Source organism: Mytilus edulis, chromosome 7, assembly GCF_963676685.1.
Source record: "Mytilus edulis chromosome 7, xbMytEdul2.2, whole genome shotgun sequence".
Lineage (NCBI taxonomy): Eukaryota > Metazoa > Mollusca > Bivalvia > Mytilida > Mytilidae > Mytilus > Mytilus edulis.
In genome coordinates, this window is record NC_092350.1 from 25,986,873 (window position 1) to 26,010,616 (window position 23,744).

Genomic DNA, 23,744 nt, shown 5'->3' on the forward strand with positions numbered 1-23,744 from the left:
TAAACTGCCATAAAATTGTCAAAGTAATGCTGGCATCTTTTTAAAATTGGCACACAATATTATTACCAGAAAGATTATCTCTGGATATTTCTTTTAATATGTTTATTTGGTACTTTTCAGATATCTGGACTTTTTTTTTTGCGATTATTTTAATGTTAACTATGCTTAAGTTTTGTAAACTTTGATAAATTTGTTTAACCAAATTCAGATCCTCACAGATATATATGGGCTGGGTTAATTTTTGATTTGCAGGTGAGATGAGGTTGTGCAGAAATTGTTGATAAAATCAGGATATTTAAGTTTTGTTATAATTTTTACTTTTGTTTTAGATATGTTTATGTACTGTTAAAATGTGTTTTTTTCCATTTTGTTGATTAAACATTTCCATGATTACTGTGTTATTCTTGAAAATTATAAGATATATATATATATAAATATATAATCCATGTAAGTTGCATAAATGATCAGTATGAAATGTCTAAGAGACAAGAACACAGAAATGTATTGACTTGTAGGTCAGAGGTCATTTGGTTTATTAAAAAGAAGATATGGTGGTAATACAGGTACTACAAATACCCTCTCCAAATTTCTATCCACAGAGGTCACCATTTCCAAAATGAGATAAAAATTGAAGATGTTTTTACAGAATAAACTTTTAAAAAAAAAGAAGTTTGCCTGGATGGATTTTCATTATAAATGCACAGAAAAAAGCTTCAGTCACAAAAGGGATATCTACTATAATTATTATGTTTGTCAAACATCAAGGTCACATTTTATAGAGACAGTTCTTGAGCGCTTGTCTTCTTTTTGAAAATTAATTTTCAAAAATGATCGTACAGAATCAAAAACACTTTCTAATGCCATTCTGAATGAACTCTACATTTTAACCCATATTGTCTCACAGAAAACTTATGCTAGTGTTCTCATAAGATTTTCCCTTACTCTAACTCCAGCATTATCATTTCTGAAAATATTTTGAAATCCATTGGGGTGACCATCTTGATTGTCATCAATAAATTGTCCTCGTGGTTAATTATTGTCAAATTATGAAGTATACATCCACATACAATAATACCAACAATTGCTGAAGGTTCATGTGACGTAACTTCTCGGAGACGCCTGAAGCGACCCTTTAAAAGGCCAAATGCCCTTTCAACTACTTGTCTTGCAGATGAAATAACCTTGTTGAACTTCTTTTGCAAGTTTGAAAGGTGTCCATTATCTTTAAATGGAGGTATTAAATAGGGTTTAACTGGATATGCACTGTCAGCAATCAGGAATTTGTTGCAACCAAATATTCTCCCATTTTCTGCCCTGTCTGATAATGAGGAGTTTCTAAAAACTCGGGCATCATGTGTACAGCCTGGCCATCCTGCGTATACATCACGGAACATAAGATTATGATCCACAACAGCCTGAAAATAGGAATGAGAATTGAATAAGACTAGGTAATACGTTCAGTTGATGTGTGCCACATTCGTTTATCACAATACATTAAAACCTAAAAACGCCGTGTGAATTGCAAATTGTTATACTAGAAAAAATACTTTTCTCCAAACAAAGTTGAGTCCCAGTTCGGACAAATTCATGACAGCTTCTGAATTTTTCATCACATTGTAAACACTAATACATGCAGTAAGATTTGAAAAAAATATGGGGTTAAGTTAAATTATGTTTCAGTCACCTTAAATAATTTTCATTGGTATTCAAATTGCACATCACCTAATCGAAATTCTAGGTAAATGGTAAAATCTAACATGATGCACATATATGATATTACCTGCAACTGCATGGACGGAAAGCCTTTTCGATTGTAGTCTGAATCCCCCTTTGGACATGATGCTAGGCGAATATGACTGCAGTCCATTGCACCAATGATTCCCACCATTCCACTTTTCAGCTGAAATTCTCTACTTATGCTATCCTGTTCTTGGAGATTTGGCCACTTGATCAACTGAAGAGAGAGATAAATAGAATTTTATTTTATAATACATATGTAATACTAGTAGCATACATAACTATTTAATTTTTGAACTTATACAATTTTTAACCCTAATACCACATTTATCTGTTTGTGAAAGGGAGTGGTATGTTGCCACCGGTCCCAGAAAAGTCATTGATTGTAAACGGTAGATGTCCTAAGTGCTTGGAATTGGCTTCCTATTTCGATATATTTGGTTATGAGTCCTTCTTTTATAAAAGCTTTTTTTTTGGTTCTCTATTTTCCTAACTATTTGGTCCAGATGCTTCCGATTGATAGGTAACTCCTTGAAATACGTATGTGGTATTTTATATTTTCAAAAAAAAAAATATCCCTTTTAATCTATAGTCTGTTTTCGGATGGCGGGGATTAGCAGCTGAACAACCGTGTGTTGCATCCTCTAAAACTCGGGGAGATAGAATAGAATAAGCAAATGATAATGCTCAAAGTAAAATGGTGTTTTTTTAACATTTTTCTTGAAGTTTGAAGCTTTCTACTGAGCCATCGATATAAATTGTATTTTTGATAAAGAAATTTATATAAGCACTGTACATTTAATTTGGTTAGACAATAATATAGATCTACTTATTATGACTAGCTATACTTAGTCTGTAGTTAGACTGATAACTTACGTAACAGAGATTATTTAATTTATCGCTATTTTTTGCATTTTTCTTTTGAACTTTTTTTGTGATAATTTTCATATCATGCTTCTCGCTGGAGATGGAAAAATTATCGCTAGAAACTAAGGAGGCCACGTGGCGTTGCTAACGAAATTGACATGAAATTGACAACGTCGTCATAGTTAAAATAGCGATAAACAGATTATCATTGGTCATCTCAACTCGATTGCTTTTCTCACTTTCGCTGTACCAGCTCAAGCGAGAAAATCAATCTCGTTGAGATGATCAACGATAATCTATAAATAGCATTTACAACTGTCTTGATTACGTTAAAAACTGAAGCCTTGCATACACCAAAATAGTGTCCAATTTCACGATGTGACTCCATATTTGCCATATAACATAAAAATATAAGAAGTTTTTTGTCTGGTGCAATGGGCTCCTTCCCTCTCTCAATATCTGGTACGAGATCGTTTTTTAAAACATCTAATATTTGTTCGAATGTTTCTGCGCTGATCCTAAAATGAGATTGAAAATCAACAGGAGCAAATGTTGGAATAACTGTTTCTGCGTAGCATGTAATCCGTGGAACATGGGGTCTACGGAGCAATGCTGCTATTGTTATAGCTAAATTATTCAGTTGCGTGTGTCTAGCCATTGCTAGATTTTCTAGGCCCGTCATATTCTGTATGAACATGAAACATTGCATGTTGTTGTCAACTTCGTCCTCCATGTTGAGAGTTACTCTAGTATCGAGTTTTCCGTTCACGTAAAAGACTGCGCGCGCACAGGGATTAACATAACCAGAGTAAGTATAGAGTAGATAAATAAACTCGCCCCTACATATTAACAGAGACATATGTATAATTGTCTACAGTGGCGGATCCAGGGGGGGGTTCCGGGGGTTGGAACCCCCCTTTTTTTTTGGCCGATCAATGCATTTGAATGGGAGCATATAGTTGGAACCCCCCCCCCCCCCCCCCCCTTTACTCTGGGTTGGGACCCCCCCCCCTTTTTTTAAATGGCTGGATCCGCCACTGGTCTAAGTCAGACAAGCTTTTTGAAAAATAGTACTTGTTTATCCCTGACCAATCAAATTATTTGTTATTTAATCAATATGTTAGGAAATAGGACGAGGGACATGAAACACGCGGGTATTTTTAAAATAGGTATTTTTAAACACAGTCAAATTCTTTTAAACAAATACAACAAAATGATATTAATTTGGATGTTAAGACAAAATTGTGCATACCTTACAAATCATGAAACTGTAAACGAAATGGTGACCTTATAGAATTGTAATTTCTGTGTCATTTGATTTGGTCTCTTGTGGAGAGTTGTCTCATAGTCATAGGCAATCATACCACATATTCTTTTTTATATAATCAAACACCCTTTTTATCAGTCTGTCATGCAATGATACATTAAATTATATTTTTAGTGGATGCTTCATGTCTTGGTTTTGCCAAAGTCTATAGACTATACACACATGTGCGGAAAAGAGAGTGGTAAAGGGGGGTGCATGCACGGGAAAAAACAGGAAATAAACATCATTTCATGTTCAACGTGAAATAGTTTCTGTCATGAATGTTGCACGAAAAATAAAGATTTGATGTGAACCTTTTGTGACTGATTCACTGTCCTCTTGTATATATAAACTTTCTGTTTTACTTAATAATCCCTATTTCTGAACTTTTAAAATGCAAATAAAGGAACAAAATCATAGGCCTTTCTGTCTTATCAAAAAACAAAATTCAATCATTTTTTTCTTGATAATCCCTGCTTTATGTCTGAAATTTATTTGAAAAATACTGACATTACTGGAAAAAAAAAAGCATTTGAAATCACGATGATCGTAAAATTAAATAAACAGAACATGTTGAACGAGGCACATGTCTTGCACGACCGAACGTCAAATAAAAAAAAGTAAAAACATGTTGAACGTGAAATAAAAACTGCGATCACATTGCACGGAAATAACCCTTTACCACCCTTGGAAAAAATCAGTAATTTTTTCGGGGTTTGTATGGTTAGTAAACCCGGGAAATTGTAACAAACCCCTGTGGTCTATATACCAGTAGATGGCCATGCTACATACAAATAAATAAGCTACTGAACCGTAGCTCTTATGCTATTTTCGGAAAGATTATAACTTGTTCTAAATCTTTACTAAGGCGCTGGCCTCCCTAACAACACGACATGTTAGCTACTGTTACTAAATGTATTCACACTGAAATATAATTCCCTATCATGGTTCTCATGTATGTGCACATAATACACATATAAACTGAAAAAAATAGTATATTATTGGAGCAGTTCATTCAAGAATGTATGTCATTAAGGTGTGTTGATGTGCAGGTTTTTTTTAAAAACATTTTGATTAGGTAATTTGGTATTGATACAATACTAGTTTGATTGACAACTGTCATTATCACTAAACAACCAGAGACAAGGTATACCTTTAATTACAATGTCCCACCTCCTAACTGTCAATCAAATTGACCACATTATTTATCAATCTCAGACTTACATGTACATAATTATACAGACCCAGCAATATACATTACATCTTAATATACAAATATTTGACCTCATAATTGAATACACAAATGTATATATTAGATGTTTGATAAGATATATTAGATGTTTAGATGTTTGATATATAGAAGGATGATAGATTTATTCATTGCCTATAAGTTTTGATCTACATTACATAAAGTGATTCTGTAAATTATATCTGAAAGATAAAAGATTAATGGATTAACAAGATATTTAAAAAAAAAAGTGAAATATGAATATATAAAAGGTATTCAAGTAAGGCCTATAGTTTACTTGATAAATTTCCAATAATCATCTGTAATTAATCAACAATTTAGATTAGTTCACTTTTTTATGCCCCACCTACGATAGTAGAGGGGCATTATGTTTTCTGGTCTGTGCGTCCGTTCGTCCGTCCTTCTGTACGGCTGTCCCGCTTCAGGTTACAGTTTTTGGTCATGGTAATTTTTGATGAATTAAAGTCCAATCAACTTGAAACTTAGTACACATGTTCCCTATGATATGATCTTTCTTATTTTAATACCAAACTAGAGTTTTTACCACAATTTCAAGGTCCATTAAAAGTGTGAGTGGGGCATCCGTGTACTGGGCCACATTTAAAAGAATGTCTGATTCCCCTCCCCCGGGTCTACCCTTTGTAAACAGACCAGGAAGGCAGGTTCTTTTTTTTTTTTTTTTTTTAACTGGATGTGATTGTCATAGCATGGTCACATGAATGGTTTGACTTGTCCAGTCCAGGCTACTTATCAGTTGTTTGTGCTCAATTTGAGTGTATTTATTTAGATTATCAATCCTTCTGCTTTCAAGCACTTTCCATAAATGGAAACAAATTATTTTCAGGAAAAAAATAATTACAATTTTTTTGTGGAAAATAATTTTTTGACCCAGGGGCTTATTTTTGACCCGGGTGAGGAGAGGGGAAACAAACATATTTTTAATTTTGGCCCTGGGGACACATTCTTGTTTTTATCAGAAATTGGCTTGAAACAGTTTTAAAATTTTAAAACTTTTAATTATAACAATTAATTATTTTTAATTATTAGTTTAATCATTATGTCTATTTTAGTCATTTGAATTTTTATTAGAAGTGAATTTATATTTTTGCAATCAAGAAAGAATCCACATTTCAATAAAATAAGTTTTTTAATTTTTTTACGTTGAAAAAGTACATATTCAATGCCCTGTGTTGAAAAATGCTTTAAAAATTGATCAAAAGGCACTCTACAAATTTTAATCTTCAATGTCATATAACCTCTGTTCCAACTTACAAAATGCCCTTTGTTTTAGCTGTTGGTCAAGATTTTATGTCTCACAAGGATAGCTGGTAACATTTATTAGAAGAATTTTTGATTTGTAGTTTTTTTTTGTTTTTTTTTTAAACATGTTCAGAACAGGCAACATTATTTGGATAAGATATAAACTGCAGTTTAAATAAAATTGTGCAAATTAAGAGACCTATATTATTTAATTTGAGCTCATTTTATCCTAATACTGGAAAAGCAATTTTCAGCATAGTGCTTTATTAATGTTCATTTTTCCCGACTTTGTTCAAACTACTCTTCTAATCTTTCCATGAGTGATTTCCATCACTTTGGTTTTACTATTCGGGGACGGTCTGCAAATAGTGAAAAAAAAAGCATTAGAAACTTATAGCTGCGGTTCCGCAGCTACATGATAATTGTAATAGAAAATGTGTACTATTTTGACCATTGAAATTTGTGGTCCATCTTTACCAACAATCACTTCTGTTTTTGTTTTTTGTATTGTACATGTATTAGTCCAAATAATTAGGACGTCTTGAAAGGATATTATATTTTTTTGCTTTGACGCCTTTAATACAGCTGTGAGGTGCCGGGTCAAAGCAAAAAAATATAATAGCCTTTCAGACGTTATAATTATTTGAACTTGTTTATATATGCACACAAATTGCCAAATATATTTTATACAAGCATGACAAGATAAATTTACATGGGCAACGACAAATAATTTTCAGTATCTAGTAGTGTTGTACATGTACATGTTGTACAACTGAAGAAGAAAGAACAAATCCATGTACATTGGTACACAAGCTAAGATTTATATGAACACTCGGTATAGTAAATTGAGACACAAGAAAAAATAAAGATTCCTCTGAATGCAGGCCAGAGTGAGACATACCTTGGTGTTAAAGGTTATATATACAGATTATTAAATTAAAAAGTTTTGTTTAATTTTATTTTTAAGATATAGCAACAACCAAACCAAAACAGACAGGCATTGGGTTAATACGTAAGATGTCAAGAAGGAAAAGCTCCAGTGCTTGTAAACCTGTTACCAACTTTCAGTCTGATGCACAAGAAATGTTGTTGGATAATGATGAAAAAAGAACAACAGCCGCCAGGAGACTTTCAAAAAAGAACAATACAAAGGAAGGTAACTTAGTGATACATACATGTTGATTATACATGTTATAAAACAGTGCAATTTTATACCACAAAAACTCATTATGCTAAAAATAGTGATCATAGGCAGATGTGGCCCTGCTTTTCTCTTTTCCTGAACAAAAAAATTGGAAAGAGGGAAGGTCAAAACACTTACATTTTTGTATTTTCTTCTAGTTTTGATGTACATGTACAAATTGTACAATACATTTTGTATTGAGTCAATTATATATTTGCTATCAGACTTTGTTGCAGTCTATATACCTACAGACAAATTGGAGGTTAAATTTACCTTTCTCATTAGAAATTTTTTGGATTTAGTTTGTGAAAAATAGTTGTTTTTAAGATCTTCAAATGCAGATATACAGTAACCCTTTTCTCCATAATGAGATTAATGACACATTTTTATGGCTTCCCTTTTCTGCCATAATCATGTTAATTCAGTCTTGATTAATGAACATAATAGACATATCATGAACTTTGTCTAATCTTCATGGAATATTACAAATCTTTAATAGAAGCCTCTTCGTGACCAAAAAGACATCATCCAAAGCAAAATTAAAAATCTGTTTTTTTCATTTTTCAACATTGTTCTGATCAATAAATTTATGATACTACAATTTCAAAGACACAAAATCCTGGTTACCCAATACATTAATTTTTACCATCAAGACAGAGTAATAACTATTAAACTTGACAACCCCTTTTATGTATTTCTTGTTGCATTGTGTATTTTTTTAGAAATATTCTGTAATAATTTCTATCTGTCATCTACCAATATATCAGGTTCCAATGAAAATGCCATTCCTGCTGTAAATGGTGCACCTTATAATCCCTACATTGAGCAGGAGGAAGCCTCAGATTACAGTAGACGGGTAATTGTAAGTACAACATGTATTATGTCAAGAAAAGAATAAACAGTCTGTTACCAAAGATTTATCTATCCTGTGGTAAGGTATAATGTATTACAGCAAAAATTATACCTGCTTTCTATTAAGAAAGGGCTTTCAATTCTAACCTTTCATACCTATGTTTCAATGATAAAAAAATAATGTCAATTGTCTAGTTTGGAGATCAGTTGAATAACTGCACATGTGTGAAGAAAAAAAAGAAAAGCAAAAAGTATCATTTATTTTACCAGTTAAATATATATTTAATGAACAAATGCTCATTGAAATTGAAATGTTTTCATGAGAACACCTTTAAGTTTTCCATTGATCTTAGTCGTTATATGTGCTTTAAGCAAAAATAAAAGGGTATCCAGTATCATAATGACGAGGACTGAACAACATATTTGTCACCATAATCATTAGCTGATTAACAAACAAAATCTCTCAAAAAAATCTGAAATTATGCGTACCAAAATGTGGTAGTTGGTTATAGAGAAATAATAATAATAAAAATAATCCTTCTTTTACATGTGTAAAGGTATAAAACCACTAATACATAGCCCCTATGGTTTCTATGTTAAATTTTTCAATTTCAAGCATTAATGGCTACTTTGTCTTATTAAAAGTTCAAATAAAGTGGCAGTTATTTCATATCAAAACTGTACCTTACCTTGACTTGTGCTGAAAGAATCAACATACCTTTAATTGCATATTAGAGCTAACTGGTTCCCCGAAGTTTGATAGTACAAAAACAGGAACTTCTGATCTGAACAACAGGCCAAATGTGCCCTCCTATTAAAATTTCATATACTTCTTTATTATTCAAGTAAAACTTTCAACAAGGGTTCTACAGTGATCCCAATTCACCAAGCTTTCATTTGATACAAAAGCTACCTAAATATTCCCACTATTGACAAAGATATAGCTATGCGTAGGAACTATTTTGTTTAAAATATGTACTACTTTCTTGTATGTTCTTTCCAATCGGTCCCGAATTAGTGGTTCTATATACCTAAAGACATATCCTGATTAAACTTTGGTGATTAATTTTAATTACTAGTAATACAATTTTTTGGATAAAGTTTATTTTTTTATTTTTTAATTGTTTTGGTTAAAAGTGTGAATATTTATAACTTTTGGAACTGAATTATTTATAATGATTAAAATCAGACAAAAACCTTATCTTCATTGTATATCCCTATAGCTAGATAGGTTTATATGCTTTTATGTATCTGGTTTGGTACCTTTAAAACTGACTGACCTCTATTACTAGATTTTCTAGGAGATGCTTTATATCAGACATATGGGAAATATATTTAAGTTATATAGACTATATTGCTATAACCTTACCCTTCTGTTCCTTGGTACTTAGTTGATGGTTGGGACTTGCCTTGTGGCTGACAAATCCTAAATTGACTGTTGCAAATTTTCAAATACAGTAAATGTACTGCTAATCCTTAAATACTAATTTCAACATCTATCTGAAAGTTGTAAACATTGTTAATCTGAATTATGTCATCTGAAGAAAACGTATAAGAAATGATAAGTAAATAAATAGTTTATCAGTAGTTTAGATACAAATTTAAGTAAAAAACCTTTTTATTAACAACCATGTTTTTTCCAGATGTGTCCATTTAACTGTGTATGCTGTATTAATTATCAGTTGGGAAAATCGTGTGCCTGCTATGCCCAACGTGAATCAGTGGCCGTACAGACTAGTGAACTAGATTTTATTAGACTGAAGTCAGAAACCAGTGAATATTTCACCAGGGGATCATTAGCCCATTCGGTGATGCAGGTATGAACATAGTTTAGTTTAAACATATTTTATTGTTCAAAAAGGACAATTTGATCAGCCACAAGTTTTTATACGCCTGTCATGTCGCGCTGTATCTCAAAAACTATTTCTGATTATTGCTTTAAACTTCACACACTTCTTATTTATATTAATTCAAAGATCTATATTTTTTGGTGATGATTCAAAATTTTATTTTAGAGTAATTGAGTTTTTTGTAAAAAAGGGGGGTGGTTTTTCACATGTCGTGCCATATCTCATAAACGATTTAAGATAATTGTTTAAAACTTTACACACTTCTTAGTTATATTAATCTTAAGATCTGTATACTTTTTGGTGATGATTCAAAATTTTATCTTGGAGCTATTGAGTTTTTGTTAAAAAGAGGGGGGTTTCACATGTTGCATCATATCTTAAAAACCATTAATGACTATTGCTTAAAACTTTACACACTTCTTAGTTATATTAATCTAAAGATCTGTATATCTTTTGGTGATGATTTGAAATTTTGTTTTTGAGAAATTGAATTTTTGTAAAAAAGTTGTTTTTTTCACATGTCTTGCCGTTTCTCAGAAACTATGTAAGATTATTGCATAAAACTTCTCACACAAGACGAAGGTTGTTTCTTGGGCTCATGGCACAGCTGGTTATTCAACTTAGTAAAGTCTTTTCCAAGACATACATAAATATAAATATGAATGAACATCACATATATCTAACTTTAAACAATTACTATTTTAACATGAAGATATAAAAATAAATTACACACAAACGAGTAGGTCCGGTAGGATCCCTTTTTGGCCCCATAATATTGCAGTTTTACAAAATTGTTAAAATGTGAACTTTTAGTTATTTATTGGAGAATGGAATGCTTCTGCTACATAAATATGGGCTGTTTTTGACAATACAATGCACATATGTCGGGTACTAGCACCATTAAGTCATGCTAAATTACTGAAATCTTCACAATTCTAGCATTTTAGTCAAATTTTAGACAGTTTTCGTGTAAAACGAAAGTAGCCCGATTCGTGTTCATCCTTAATATTAAAATGTAAGTTGTATTTGATAATAATAAATAACATATATAAAGGTTGAGGATGAACATGGATGCGGCCACTTTCAATTTTGACAAGAACCATCTGAAAAGTGACATTTTTCGGCATAAATGGTAGATTTTTCATATTTGAGCTTGAATCGGATCATTTTTAATGACTATATGAGTTAAAATCTTTCACATAAACTAATTGATTCAAATGAAATAGATACTTAAGTGTTTAAAAGTGGTCAAAATCTTTCATCAGATTAACCTGAAAGGAGTAGGTCCGGTAAGGGCCGATTTTGGCCTCAAATTTCAGGTTCATCTAATGAAAGATTTTGGACACTTTTTAAACACTTAAGTGTCTATTGTAATTGATTCAATTAGTTTATGTGAAAGATTTTAACTGATAAAGTCATTAAAAATGCTCCAATTCAAGCTTAAATATGAAAAATCTATCAAATATGCAAAAAATCGTCACTTTTTAGATTGTTTTTGTCAAAAATGAAAGTGGCCGCATCCGTGTTCATCCTCAACCTTTATATATGTTATGTATTATCATCAAATACAACTTACATTTCAATATTATGAATGAACACGAATGCGGCCACTTTCATTTGAAACAGAAACCGTCTAAAATTTAGCTAAAATGCGAAAATTGTGAAGATTTCAGTAATTTAGCATGACTTAATGATGTAAGAACTCGATATATGTGCATTGTATTGTAAAAAATAGCTAATATCTGTGTAGCAGAAGCATTCTTCTTTCCAATAAATAGATAAAAGATTACATTTTCACAATTTTGTAAAACTGCTATATTTTGGGGCCAAAAAGGGGTCTTACTGAACCTACTCCTTTGAGGCCAAAATCGGTCCTTACCGGACCTGCTCCTTTAGAGAATCGAACCAATGGATATTTTCTAGTAAATATAACGAATTGGGCGCATCTTCATTCAGAATAAATAAATACAACATATGAACATGACTGCATAGGTCAATGATAGATAGAATAACATTTGCATCGGTTTATTTTCTATGAATTTTTAACAACAGTTGCAAAATAAAGTAAATTTCAAAATAAAGATTTTCTGTAAAAGCAGAGGTTTATCAAGACTCTGCTAAAAAAATGGAGTGATTTTAATCTGGAATAATTTTGAGTTCTGGAAAAAAGAAGAAATGCGTGATTATTATTATAAACTGCTGTTATATGCTCTTTGGTTAAGTTGTTATCTTTTTGACTCATTCCCCATTTCTATTCTCAATTTTATTTCATTTTTATGATGAAAACTATAAACCAAACTAATAAATAGTTCAGGTTGATTCCTCTGTAATTTCAGTACAAATAAACTAACTTTCTTGCATGATTAACTGTCCTAAAAAGGGTTAGTTTTCATCATAAATTTCTTATTAACTAACCAGAACTAAAAAATCTATTTCCTTTCAAATTATTCCTTGTTTTATGTTAAATTTAAAGAATCTTCAAATCTGACTATAAGCACTCCTATAAGATTTTTTTTTTTAAGATATTTCAATTATTTATATTACTTACCAAAAAAAACCCAGCTTTTGTAATGACTTTTGTTTTTATTCATATTTTAAGCTTTTTTCTGAGATAAAACATTTATTCTGAATAAAACATTGTAGTAAAATTTTAATATTACCTTTTAAACCACAATTTGAACAAGCATAATAAACATATAAAAAATGTTTTTTCCAGAAATACATCCTCAATACAATTGAACAGTATGAACTGAAAAGTAAGAAAGATTTGTTATTTGGAAAAGCAGTTATTGATGTGGTAAACAGTTTCCCAGACTTAGACAGCTCAAGTGATATCAAGAATCAAGTCAGCAATCGTATGGCAAAAGCTATTCGTTGGAAAAAGTTTTCATTAAAAAGGTATTTAAAATTTTAAGCTAATTCATAATATTTTTTACCTCAGATTTGAAAACATTTCATTGTGTATGTTATGTCTCGAATTTAGAGCAAGGGTTGCAGCATGTTAAAATTGGGAGTGTTGAGACAGCAACACAACCACACAAGTTCAACAAGTATAGACCGTAAATAACATTTCATCAAATTATTGGCATTTTCAAACTTCAGCTTAGATAATAGGAATGTATTGTGTTTAGAGTGTTTGTTTTTGTACATCCATTCAATGTTTTACAGAGTTCTTTACAGAATTTTCTAAAACAAAATTCATGGTGGTACATGTACTTGAAGAAAATCTGCTGGGTCTCTATTGTTTCTATTACAAAATACCAAAATTGTGTCAGTCCTTTCTAACATTTTGGTGGTCAGACCACTTTTCAAAATTTGCAATGTTAGGTTGAACTTTTGGTTCTAATATGACGTGCTTCTTTCGCTTTGTGAACAAACCCATGCTCTAAATCCAATAAAATTTTGCGCATGCATATATTGACTTCTTCAGAATAATGAATTTTATCAAATTATCATGCACTTAATATTTTTCCTAAACTTTAAAACACTTTCAAACTCCTAAATGGTGCACATGATGTCACTTATTCATTTATTATGACTGTAATGTGTTGCATTCCGAAATTGACATATTTGACCTAGATACGACTCATGCTGGCTGTTCAAACTCCTCCCTCTGAAAAATCACAGTGCGAGCCATTTCCTTCTTTACAAACAAAAAAGGTTCATGGAAGAGCCTACACAAACGCCTTTACACTTATACTTATCGGACATAGAAATTACCTTAATTGTCCTATTCAGAATCGAAGTAATTGATGCAAGCTATACTTTATTGTAGTTTTAATATCTATCTGGTAAAAATAATCACGAATATACCTACCCATGTTAAAACTACAATAAAGTATAGCTTGCATCAATTATTTCTTAAATAAAGGTTGTTTACCATGAAGTTGTCGTCACATGAACTTGTTTTGAATTATTTTGTAACGTCCGTTTTATGATATTTCAGATTTTTTATTGTCATATTTTCAGGAAGCAAAAAACAGCAAGTGAGTCAACAATAGAAGTAGAAGAATCTGAAACTAAAAGGTAATTTTTACTCAAGGGTCACATCATGTCCCAATCACCCATAACTTGTTCAATTGGCGTCATAAATACTATAGATAGTATATATAATGTGGACCAAAGAGTATAAAATCTATATAAAGTCAATCAACCCTGAATAATGAGAAAAGTTTATCTAAAATTGTATCATTATACAACTACTTAAAATTGGCAGCCTGTGAAGTGATGAGTTTGAATGGCTTTTTGGTATCTTTCCCCTGGATAAAAACACCAGTGTTCTTCGTATAAAGACAACATACAAGGATTTTACTACAATGTAAACTTTAAATAAGTTATCTACACACATGAACCAGCACCTGCTAGGTACAGATTGGTAAAGTAATCAAAGTTTATTCAAAGGATCTAATAAGTTAACATGGATCATTTCTAAACTTATTAGCTCTATGAACACAGTAAATTCTGAAAAAGCGATGTATGTTGCCATTCATTTATTGTAGGAAACAAAGAGCTACTGACAAGACTATGATTAAGAAAGAACAAGAATCACAAGGAAAAGGGTATGTGTGGATTTAATTTAGTTTTTTTGTGTATATTTTTCATTGGTATCAACATTTCAATGTTACACCAACAAAAAATGTTTCATATTCAAATGAACCCATATTTATTACATAAACAGAGTTGACTAAGATGCATTCATACTTTCTTTACAGCCGATTCCATTGAGTGTATAGGCTAAGGTAGTATCTTTGGTAAGCTTGCTTGCTAGCTGAAAAGTGAAGTCATTATTAGATTAGGTAAACTACACTCCTTTAAGAGTAGACGGTCTGACAGATAACCAATCTATCTGTCTTTAGGACTTCGATAGGAGGGTCGTATACCTTACCGAATGATTGCTTCATGGTTCAGCTAGCAAGCAAGGTAACCAAAGATATTACATTTGCCTACACAACTTCATGGAATCATCTGTAAAGCTCTCATGACATCAGTGTCAGCTGTTACAACAAATTGTATGTGTCATTTTTCTACCATTTCAAGGAACTATTAAAAAAAAATTATGAAACTTTAGAAAGAAATTTTCCCATTTTTTCCAGGAGTATAAAGTTTATTTAAGTTAGTACAGCAATAATATATAGAGTCTACCAATGCATTGAGTGTGATATGATATTTATCTAAACTAGGCATTTAAATTTTCAAATTCAAAATGTGAGGCTATCTGAGCATTTTAAATATTTAAAAGTTAAATGTTGAGAGTGGATACATATTACACTAGATTTGGTGGTTGAAACTGTTTTTTAATGCTTTTTTATTGATATGCAGACAATCTTGAGCCTTCTTTTCAACATACAAATGTGTTATTTCTTTCTACAGGTTGTTATCAGGCTTGGTCGCCTTTTTTTCATGTCACCATAGGAATTTCAGAGGAAAGCAAGAAAGTTTGACTTCATAATCAAATTTTGACCAATAAGGAACTGAGATCAAACGAAAAACACATTGATTAAATAAAAATAATAGACAGGTTATGAAAGGGATAAATCGACTAAAATTTACAGAAGTTATCGTACACAGTTTGTTGAATAAGGATAATCAAAAATCTGGGTTGTCTGTCATTAAAATTGCTCAGTATTTGGGAGTGAGTACAAAATTTGTGTTCAAAATATCAAATCCAGTATTTTGATTGGTTGATGAATGAGTACCATAATCATACTCAAAAAAAATTTATGACTGCAAGTTATGGTCTAGTTGACATTCGGTGTTAAGGTTGAGTTGGGAGATAGTTGGTTTGTTTCCTGCAGCATATCATATCATTATGAAAGCACAGTTGTCAGCTCAGCATCAAAGTTGTGTGTTTAGGTATAGTAACATAATTTTTGGTGCGCTGTTAACAATCTGACTCAGTATGTTGGTCTAGTACAAATTCAGATAAAATTGAGAATGGAAATGGGGTATATGTCAAAGAGACAACAACCCAATCAAACAGCAGATAACAGGGGAAGGCCACCAATGGGTCTTCAACACAGTAAGGAAATCCTGTAAATTACAAGTATTCTGTAAATTCAGATATAATTGCATTCATTTATTATTAAAAATAATATAAATAGGAAAAAATTTCATAATTTATTATTGCAATTTAAGAAAAATCCTCATACAATTATATGTATTGAATTCAGAATACTAGTATTAATTATTGAAAACTCAACCACTCACATTATTTGTATGAATACATTTTATTATGCCCCACCTACGATAGTAGAGGGACATTTTGTTTTCTGGTCTGTGGCTCCTTTCGTCTGTGCGTCCGTTCATCCGTTCGTCCGTCTGTGCGTCCCTCCGTTCAGATTAAAGTTTTTGTTCAAGGTAGTTTTTGATGAAACTGAAGTCCAATCAACTTGAAACTTAGTAGACTTGTTGCTTATGATATGATCTTTCTAATTTTAAAGCCAAATTAGACTTTTGACCCCAATTTCACGGTCCACTGAACATAGAAAATGAAAGTGGGAGTTTCAGGTTAAAGTTTTTGGTCAAGGTAGTTTTTGGTGAAGCTGAAGTCCAATCATCTTGAAACTTAGTAAACTTGTTGCTTATGATATAATCTTTTTAATTTTGAAGCCAAATTAGACTTTTGACCCCAATTTCACGGTCCACTAAACATAGAAAATGAAAGTGGGAGTTTCAGGTTAAAGTTTTTGGTCAAGGTAGTTTTTGATAAAATTGAAGTCCAATCAACTTGAAACTTAGTACATATGTTCCCTATAGTATAATCTTTCTAATTTTAATACCAAATTAGATTATTACCCAATTTCACGGTCCATGGAACATGGAAAAGGATAGTGCGAGTGGGGAATCCGTGTAATTTGGACACATTCTTGTTTTTGAATATACAGTTATCATATATATCATATACATGTACCTTGAAAAGTTGTTCCTCTTGAATTTTCATGAAATACTTGCAGCATTCAACAACCTGCATTTGGTGACAATTTTGAAGAAAAACTTAGGGATCAAAGTGCTCAAGCCCCCAATTTTTTACATTTGTCATGGTTCTATCAACTTAATTAAAGCATTAAAACCCTCTGAAAAATGTGTAGCTAAATGTAGAATATCTGCAGGTATATTAGTGGTGCAAGTTCAAATATTGTGTCTTGTAATTCCTTTTTATTTCAGAACAAAGACTAAACCTGTCTCAAATGGATCCTTACCCGAAAGATGTGTTCTATCTTCATCCAATAAGAGGAAAAACACAGCAAAGCATTCTAGAGTCATAAGACAAAGAAGAGTGGTTACTAAGTGATGCCTGATTTATAAAGTCATATTTTAAAATGTGGAGAAAGAGAATGATGCACACTGGTAGTAAACTTGGTGATATATCTGATCTGCAGTCACGTTTCATAATGCATTTAAAAATTATCAATTACCTCATCTGGACTATGTTTTCAATATGTTGTCCATCATTTAAAGAGTCTTATTATCTTGTTCCTCTGTCATGGCTATTGCATAAAAATGGTTGTGGGAGACAAGGACATTTTATTTGAATTCATTTATAGTTGTATGTCCATTTGATGTATACAATTTTTTTTTTAGAATGTATGAGTAACAGAAGATGTGGGATATAGTCAATGAGACAGCAAAGCAATGGCAAAACTAACAAAAAATACAAACACTGAAAGGGCAATTCACAGTATTCAACAAAAGTAAGGTGTCTATACAATTTGTCCAAGCACTATCATAAGCCTATAAAATTTAATGATCAATATTAAAAATCTACCATCAACACCAATTTTTCCTAATAACAAAAAAAACATTAAAATATTACAAGAAATGACATGAGAAAACTGCCAATGAGGTCCTAGAATATGGACAGGGCATGTTATTTTTTAGGGGATTTGTGAAGTCTCTTCTTACCCAACCACATCAGTTTAAATTGAACAGCCCCTGGACACCTCTTTTTTACATCTGAGATTCTCTTTGCAGATTTGTAGGTGCTGTATATATTGTATAATGAATAGTTGCATATTTGAGTTTCATTATATTTGTCCTCATTCTGACTTCTGTAACAAAATTATGGTCTTTAAAACTAAGATTTTTTATGAAAACATGTTTTTAATTTTTTATTTGAGAATTTTGAATGTCATGGAGTAACAAAATTGGCAATATAACTGTCATATTATTCAGTAAGAAAGGACATAAATGTTTGGAATTATAAATATATTTTTATTAATTGAATATGAAACAGATTTGTGATTATTTTTATGTAAATTCTTTTTACAGTATATAAACTTGTGTATTGTATGATTAAGATACTCGAAATAAACAGTCTATGCTGGGTACAATTTTAATTTTTTGTTGGTTTTTTTTTATCTATTAATACAATAAAATAGGACTACTTATGGTCATATTACTGTAAATTCAGAAATTATTGCATGCAATTTTGTTATTGTGATTATGTCATTTTAGACTAAAATGCAATTTTTAATTTTGCGATATTGAGAAAAATCTGGTTTGATTGATATAAAAAATTTCAATACACGAGTTTTGATTATTGTGATGATAACCCTGTCGCATTTTTTGCAATAATAAAAACATCTCAATAATTTCTGAATTTACAGTATACATTAGAAAAGTTAAGTAACAAGGCATCCAAATGTAAAATATTGTTTAATGAATACTGCTAATGATAAGAATCCAAAATAAGCTTTCAAAACACTGATGTCATCAAATTAATTTTAAAGGATTTTGAAAGTATCGACAAGGTAAAACGCACATGCTGTATAACAAAGTAATACAAAAGAAAATGAAATTCCTAGGTAAATTCAAAAAGGGGAATGCCCTAAACAATATTTTTGATCAAAGCAATACCTGGTATATCTGACCTTTAGTTGTTAATTTCTGTATCATTTGGTCTCTTGTGGAGAATTATCTCAATGGCCATCACACTGCATCTTCTTATTTTTATATGAAATAGTCTTTGCAGAGTTTAGAACCATACCAACTAAACAAACCAAAAAGAGAACAAAGATATCACTATGAATAATGGGAAAACATCAGAGAAGATCTAAAAATCCAAATAGTTATAAGCAAAAATATGGGACTGTTTTCAGATCAAACTTGAAAAGCCATTAAATGCAAAGATACCACAGAAAACAGACAGAATAGAAGTCGGTTACTGCTTAATTACAGCAGAAAAACGAGATATATCTTACAAGGTTAAAAAAAAGAAATTGGTCGATCATAAGCTTAACCATGTTAATTGAATATATTAAAAAAAATTGTGCAGAGAGGTGTGAATACAAAATTAATCCTGGTATCTATGATGAGTTTATTTACAACCACTGTGTCTATGCCACTTCTCAAACACATAACTTGCGCCACTATTTACTAACTTATAAGAAACAGATTACTTGATGCAGTCTTAGTTTCACTTACCTGCATTTGATTCCAAATCAAGGTACACATTGTAACGGACAAGTAATTATCAATGGTGACAGACAAAACATACTCTATCCCATGCAACATGGATTCAAAAGAGGGCTATACTGCGGCGATCGACTTTATCAATCATATAGCAAAACACGGGGAAAGAAACTGATTGCCTAATTACAGACTTTTTAAATGGTTTTTGACAAAACTAGTTACAGACTACTGACCCCAAAAAAAATTGTTACAACCGTTGTAATGCTCATATAGATAAATACAAGTCAAATTCGGTATGTCACATCTGAGGACGGGATTGTTATACCAATAGTTGGAACATTTTTGTCTTCATATGTGTCAGATTTAACATGTTTCATAAATGTCAACCAAATTGTGATGGCGTCCATACAATTTTCGGAGGGATAAATTAAACGCCTGGAACTCTTGGTTTAAAAGCATAAATATAAGCAGCTATCCATTTTTAAAGGAAATCATGGTAGTAAATGCAAGCTCTGAAAAGCCGTTTCAAGTGGAATATTTGAAGTTACTCGATTTAATTTGTAGGCGCTACTGCAATTTTGATACATAGAAATCGATAGATCACAATAGAGAAGCTGATCTTCTTTATTGTCCTAATGTTTTGTTTTAAACCGACCTTTATTATGAATTTTTCGATGTTAGTCAAGATAAATGTATCTGTTGTATTCTGTATTTCAAGTTTGAAGACAGATGCGTTTATCATATCATTAAAATTTGAATTATTCAGAGAGAACATATTCATCTATGCAGCGGAACGTGAAGTTAACGATAAGGGTAGCTTCTTTTTATTCTTATAAGATGCACCTGTGTGAATTAAGTCTAGTCTGTTTGTCACCATCGGAATACCATCTTGATAATGTCATTTTTTGAGTAAAACTTTTGATTGATTCCGAATGCTTATTTTTTTTCTTCGAAAGTACGATCTTTTATTCCTCCATTAGGCAATCTACGGGAGTTCATACAATTTTCAAGCGTGTGTGTTTCTTATCATGACTTTGGTAGAAGGTTGCTGCTTACAAGAAAGTTTCGAAAAAAGAATCGTAACAAAAATACCCGAAGGAAAATACAAATGAAAAGTCTGTTATATATCAAATGGCAAAATAAAAAGTTCAAACACATAAAACGAATAGAAAAGAACTATCATACTCCTGACTTCATACAAACATTTGCATACGTGGAAAACGACTGGCCCAGAGTTCCAAAGGATCAAACCTGAGACTACTATAATAGTAGTCTCAGATCAAACTGAATCCACCCCTTCAAAAGTTTATTTGACACCATTCCGATTTCGTTGACTATTATGGAATATTTGTTAAGTTTGTTTAAGCCACAACCTCTTCCTCTTATTGTCGATTGTGACATCAATAATTGCGTCTCGCCTTATTTGAATTACAAAAGAGGGACGAATGATACCAGAGGGACAGTCAAACTCATAAATGAAAATAAACTGACAACGCCATGGCAAAACGAGACACGAGGAATATCCTTATAAACTTTTTTTCGGGACACTTAAGCTCAGCTCGGCGGATTTTAATGGGGTTCGTGTTGAAAGTTATTTTCTGTTTAGTGTTGTGTTGACGAATGTTTGTCTTTTTGTCGTTTTATTGTTTTGATCATGATGTTTTGTTAGTGCCCTTTTTGTAACTTCTTCCTCTGATATATCTAATGCATTTGGCAAAACAAAAATAAAATGTTTCTCTTAAGAAAGTAAATGTATATGAAGACAAAAATATATTGTATCTTTTTGTGTTATAATATAAAGATGATACCAATATCAAATTGAAATATTTTAACCGGCTCAGAACACACAACATAGAAAACTAAAGACTGAGTAAAACGAACCCACCAAATAACAGATGGTGATTCTGGTGCTCATGAATGGTAAGAAGATCGATCCTGCTCTACATTTGCACCCGTCGTGTTACACATGTAAGTACAAACCGTAATGTCTTATTTGGGGGAAAGGAGGCGGCATTGTAGACAATTTGTTCATATCTGTCGTCGTCTTTGAAACATGTACCATAAAGATCAACCAACTCGTGGAAGCGTTTGTTAAGATTTAAGAATGGATGATTTCAACAGCTTTAAATATCTTATTGTGAGCATCAAACGCTCTACCAAAAAGTAAACTCACTGAAATCTGTTATCAAATTGCAAAATCAAAAGCTCAAACATATCAAATGAATGGATAACAACTGTCATGTTCCTGACTTAGAACATGCATTTTCTTTTGTAGAGATGTTTTAAACCTAGTTTTATAGCTAGTCAAACCTCTCACTTGTATGACAGTCACATCAAAGTCCATTATCATGACAACGATGTGTAAAAAAAACCCAGACATAATAGGTAAAAAATGTCACGAAAAGAATACAACAATTTTCAATAGCACAATAACACAATGAAATCAAAGGAATCATGATTGGAAATACAAGCCCTGGAATATAGTATCAACTTTGAGATATATTAGGCTCCGTATGCAAGAGCTGCTTGAATGTTTTGGGTCCTCAATGCTTTTCAAATTCGTACTTGATTTAGTCTTTTTAACTTTTTTTTTATTCAATTAGTCACTGTCGTTTGTCGATGAAACGAATGTCTGGCGAACAAAATTATTAGCCTGGTATCCTTGATGAGTTTTTTTTTCTATCCCTTCAGTTATGGTAATGGGAACGAACTTGTTAAACTGTCTGATTATCTTATTTTTGATTCATTAAGAAAAGAAACATTTTGTCAATAGAATTCTGATAATGCCTATAAATATATAGTCCAACAATATTCATATGAAAGTGATTAGTTAAAAATATTTGTAAAGACCTTCATACATAGAGAAGAATGGAAGATAAAAAAAAAGCATTTAAAGAAAAACAGACAGCATTATTTCCCCAAAAAAACCCAACATTATATAGGAAAAATACCAAAAACCTAAAATGTTAGCTAAAAACACAATTAACACCAAAAACAATCTATAATAAATGTTTGATAAACGGAAATTGATATGTCTATCCTTTACTTTTGATTTACTGACTTGAGTTTTGCAGTTGTCTCTCTTTCATTGTATGCATGCATATTTTGAGAGGTTGATAAAACAAATCAGTATACACCAATATCTTTTTTTCTTTAAAGAAACTATCACGCATGCCATTCACAAACTATTTCCATAATACACAAACGTTATTGATCTGATAATTCTATTAGTTAGGGAGGGTTAAGATCTTGCAAATAAAATTGAGATTGGAAATGGGGAATGTGTCAAAGAAAACAGAAGGAAGCCACCAATGGGTTTTCAACACAGCGAGAAAATCCCGCACCCGGAGTCGGACTTCAGCTGGCCCATAAACAAAAATGTGTACTAGTTTAGTGATAATAGACGTCATAGTAAACTTCGAAATAAATAAATGAACTAAAAGGAAAATCATACAGACTATCAAAGGCCAGAGGTCCCTTACTTGGGACAGGAGCAAAAATGCAGTGGGTAAAACATGTTTTATGAGATCTCAATACTAAAGAAGTCCGAGTCCGATGTCAGAAACAAGTTTAACCCCGACACATTTTTGCGCCTGTTCCAAGTCGGGAACCTCTATCCTTTGTTCGTCGTGTGTTTTCTTTTTAATTTTTGGTTCATTTATTGTTTCGAAGCTCAGAATGGCGTCTATTTCTCTGAATACATTAATGATCAGGAGCCAGTTGGAGCCCGTCTATAGCTGCTAGACTTTTTCGCTGTGTTGAAGATCCATTGGTGGGTGTTTTCTGTTCGTTGGTCGTGTTGTTGTTTCTTTGACACATTCCTCATTACCATTCTCAATTTTATCAAATATGCTGAAAGCGAGATGAACATTTAGACTTATTCACAATGTATAGTTACATGAATGAATACATTTGAGGTATATTATAAGTCGAAATTTGGGCTAATTTTGCCATGTACCGGTAAATTTCAAGTAAAATGTCTTTATTTTGATTTTCTTATATATTGATATTTGCTATGAAATCAATGAC

The 23,744-nt window shown here is 31.7% G+C and overlaps 1 protein-coding gene and 1 pseudogene across 2 annotated transcripts; one reads left to right on the forward strand and one right to left on the reverse strand.

The window, feature by feature from the left end:
- Positions 1–500: 500 nt before the first annotated feature.
- LOC139482829 (uncharacterized) lies at positions 501–2,034 on the reverse strand (annotated as a pseudogene).
- Positions 2,035–3,706: 1,672 nt separating this feature from the next.
- LOC139481151 (uncharacterized) lies at positions 3,707–18,640 on the forward strand. 2 transcript variants are annotated; one of them, XM_071264285.1, is made up of 8 exons: positions 3,707–3,773; positions 7,387–7,575; positions 8,370–8,464; positions 10,098–10,271; positions 13,021–13,202; positions 14,274–14,330; positions 14,804–14,863; positions 17,469–18,640. In XM_071264285.1, exons 1-8 carry the CDS (start codon positions 3,722–3,724, stop codon positions 17,593–17,595), a joined length of 936 nt encoding a protein of 311 aa, XP_071120386.1. In that variant the 5' UTR covers positions 3,707–3,721; the 3' UTR covers positions 17,596–18,640. The 2 variants fall into 2 exon arrangements, with proteins under 2 accessions (XP_071120386.1, XP_071120387.1); XM_071264286.1 differs by lacking the exon at positions 3,707–3,773 and adding an exon at positions 3,867–3,886.
- The last annotated feature ends 5,104 nt before the right edge of the window (positions 18,641–23,744 follow it).

Coding starts and splice junctions, on each gene's coding strand:
- LOC139481151 (XM_071264285.1), top strand. CDS start 3,722: ATGTTAGGAAATAGGACGAGGGACATGAAACACGCGGGTATTTTTAAA. Junction 8,465..10,097: donor ATTACAGTAGACGGGTAATT/GTAAGTACAACA, acceptor TGTTTTTTCCAG/ATGTGTCCATTTAACTGTGT. Junction 14,864..17,468: donor CAAGAATCACAAGGAAAAGG/GTATGTGTGGAT, acceptor TTTTTATTTCAG/AACAAAGACTAAACCTGTCT.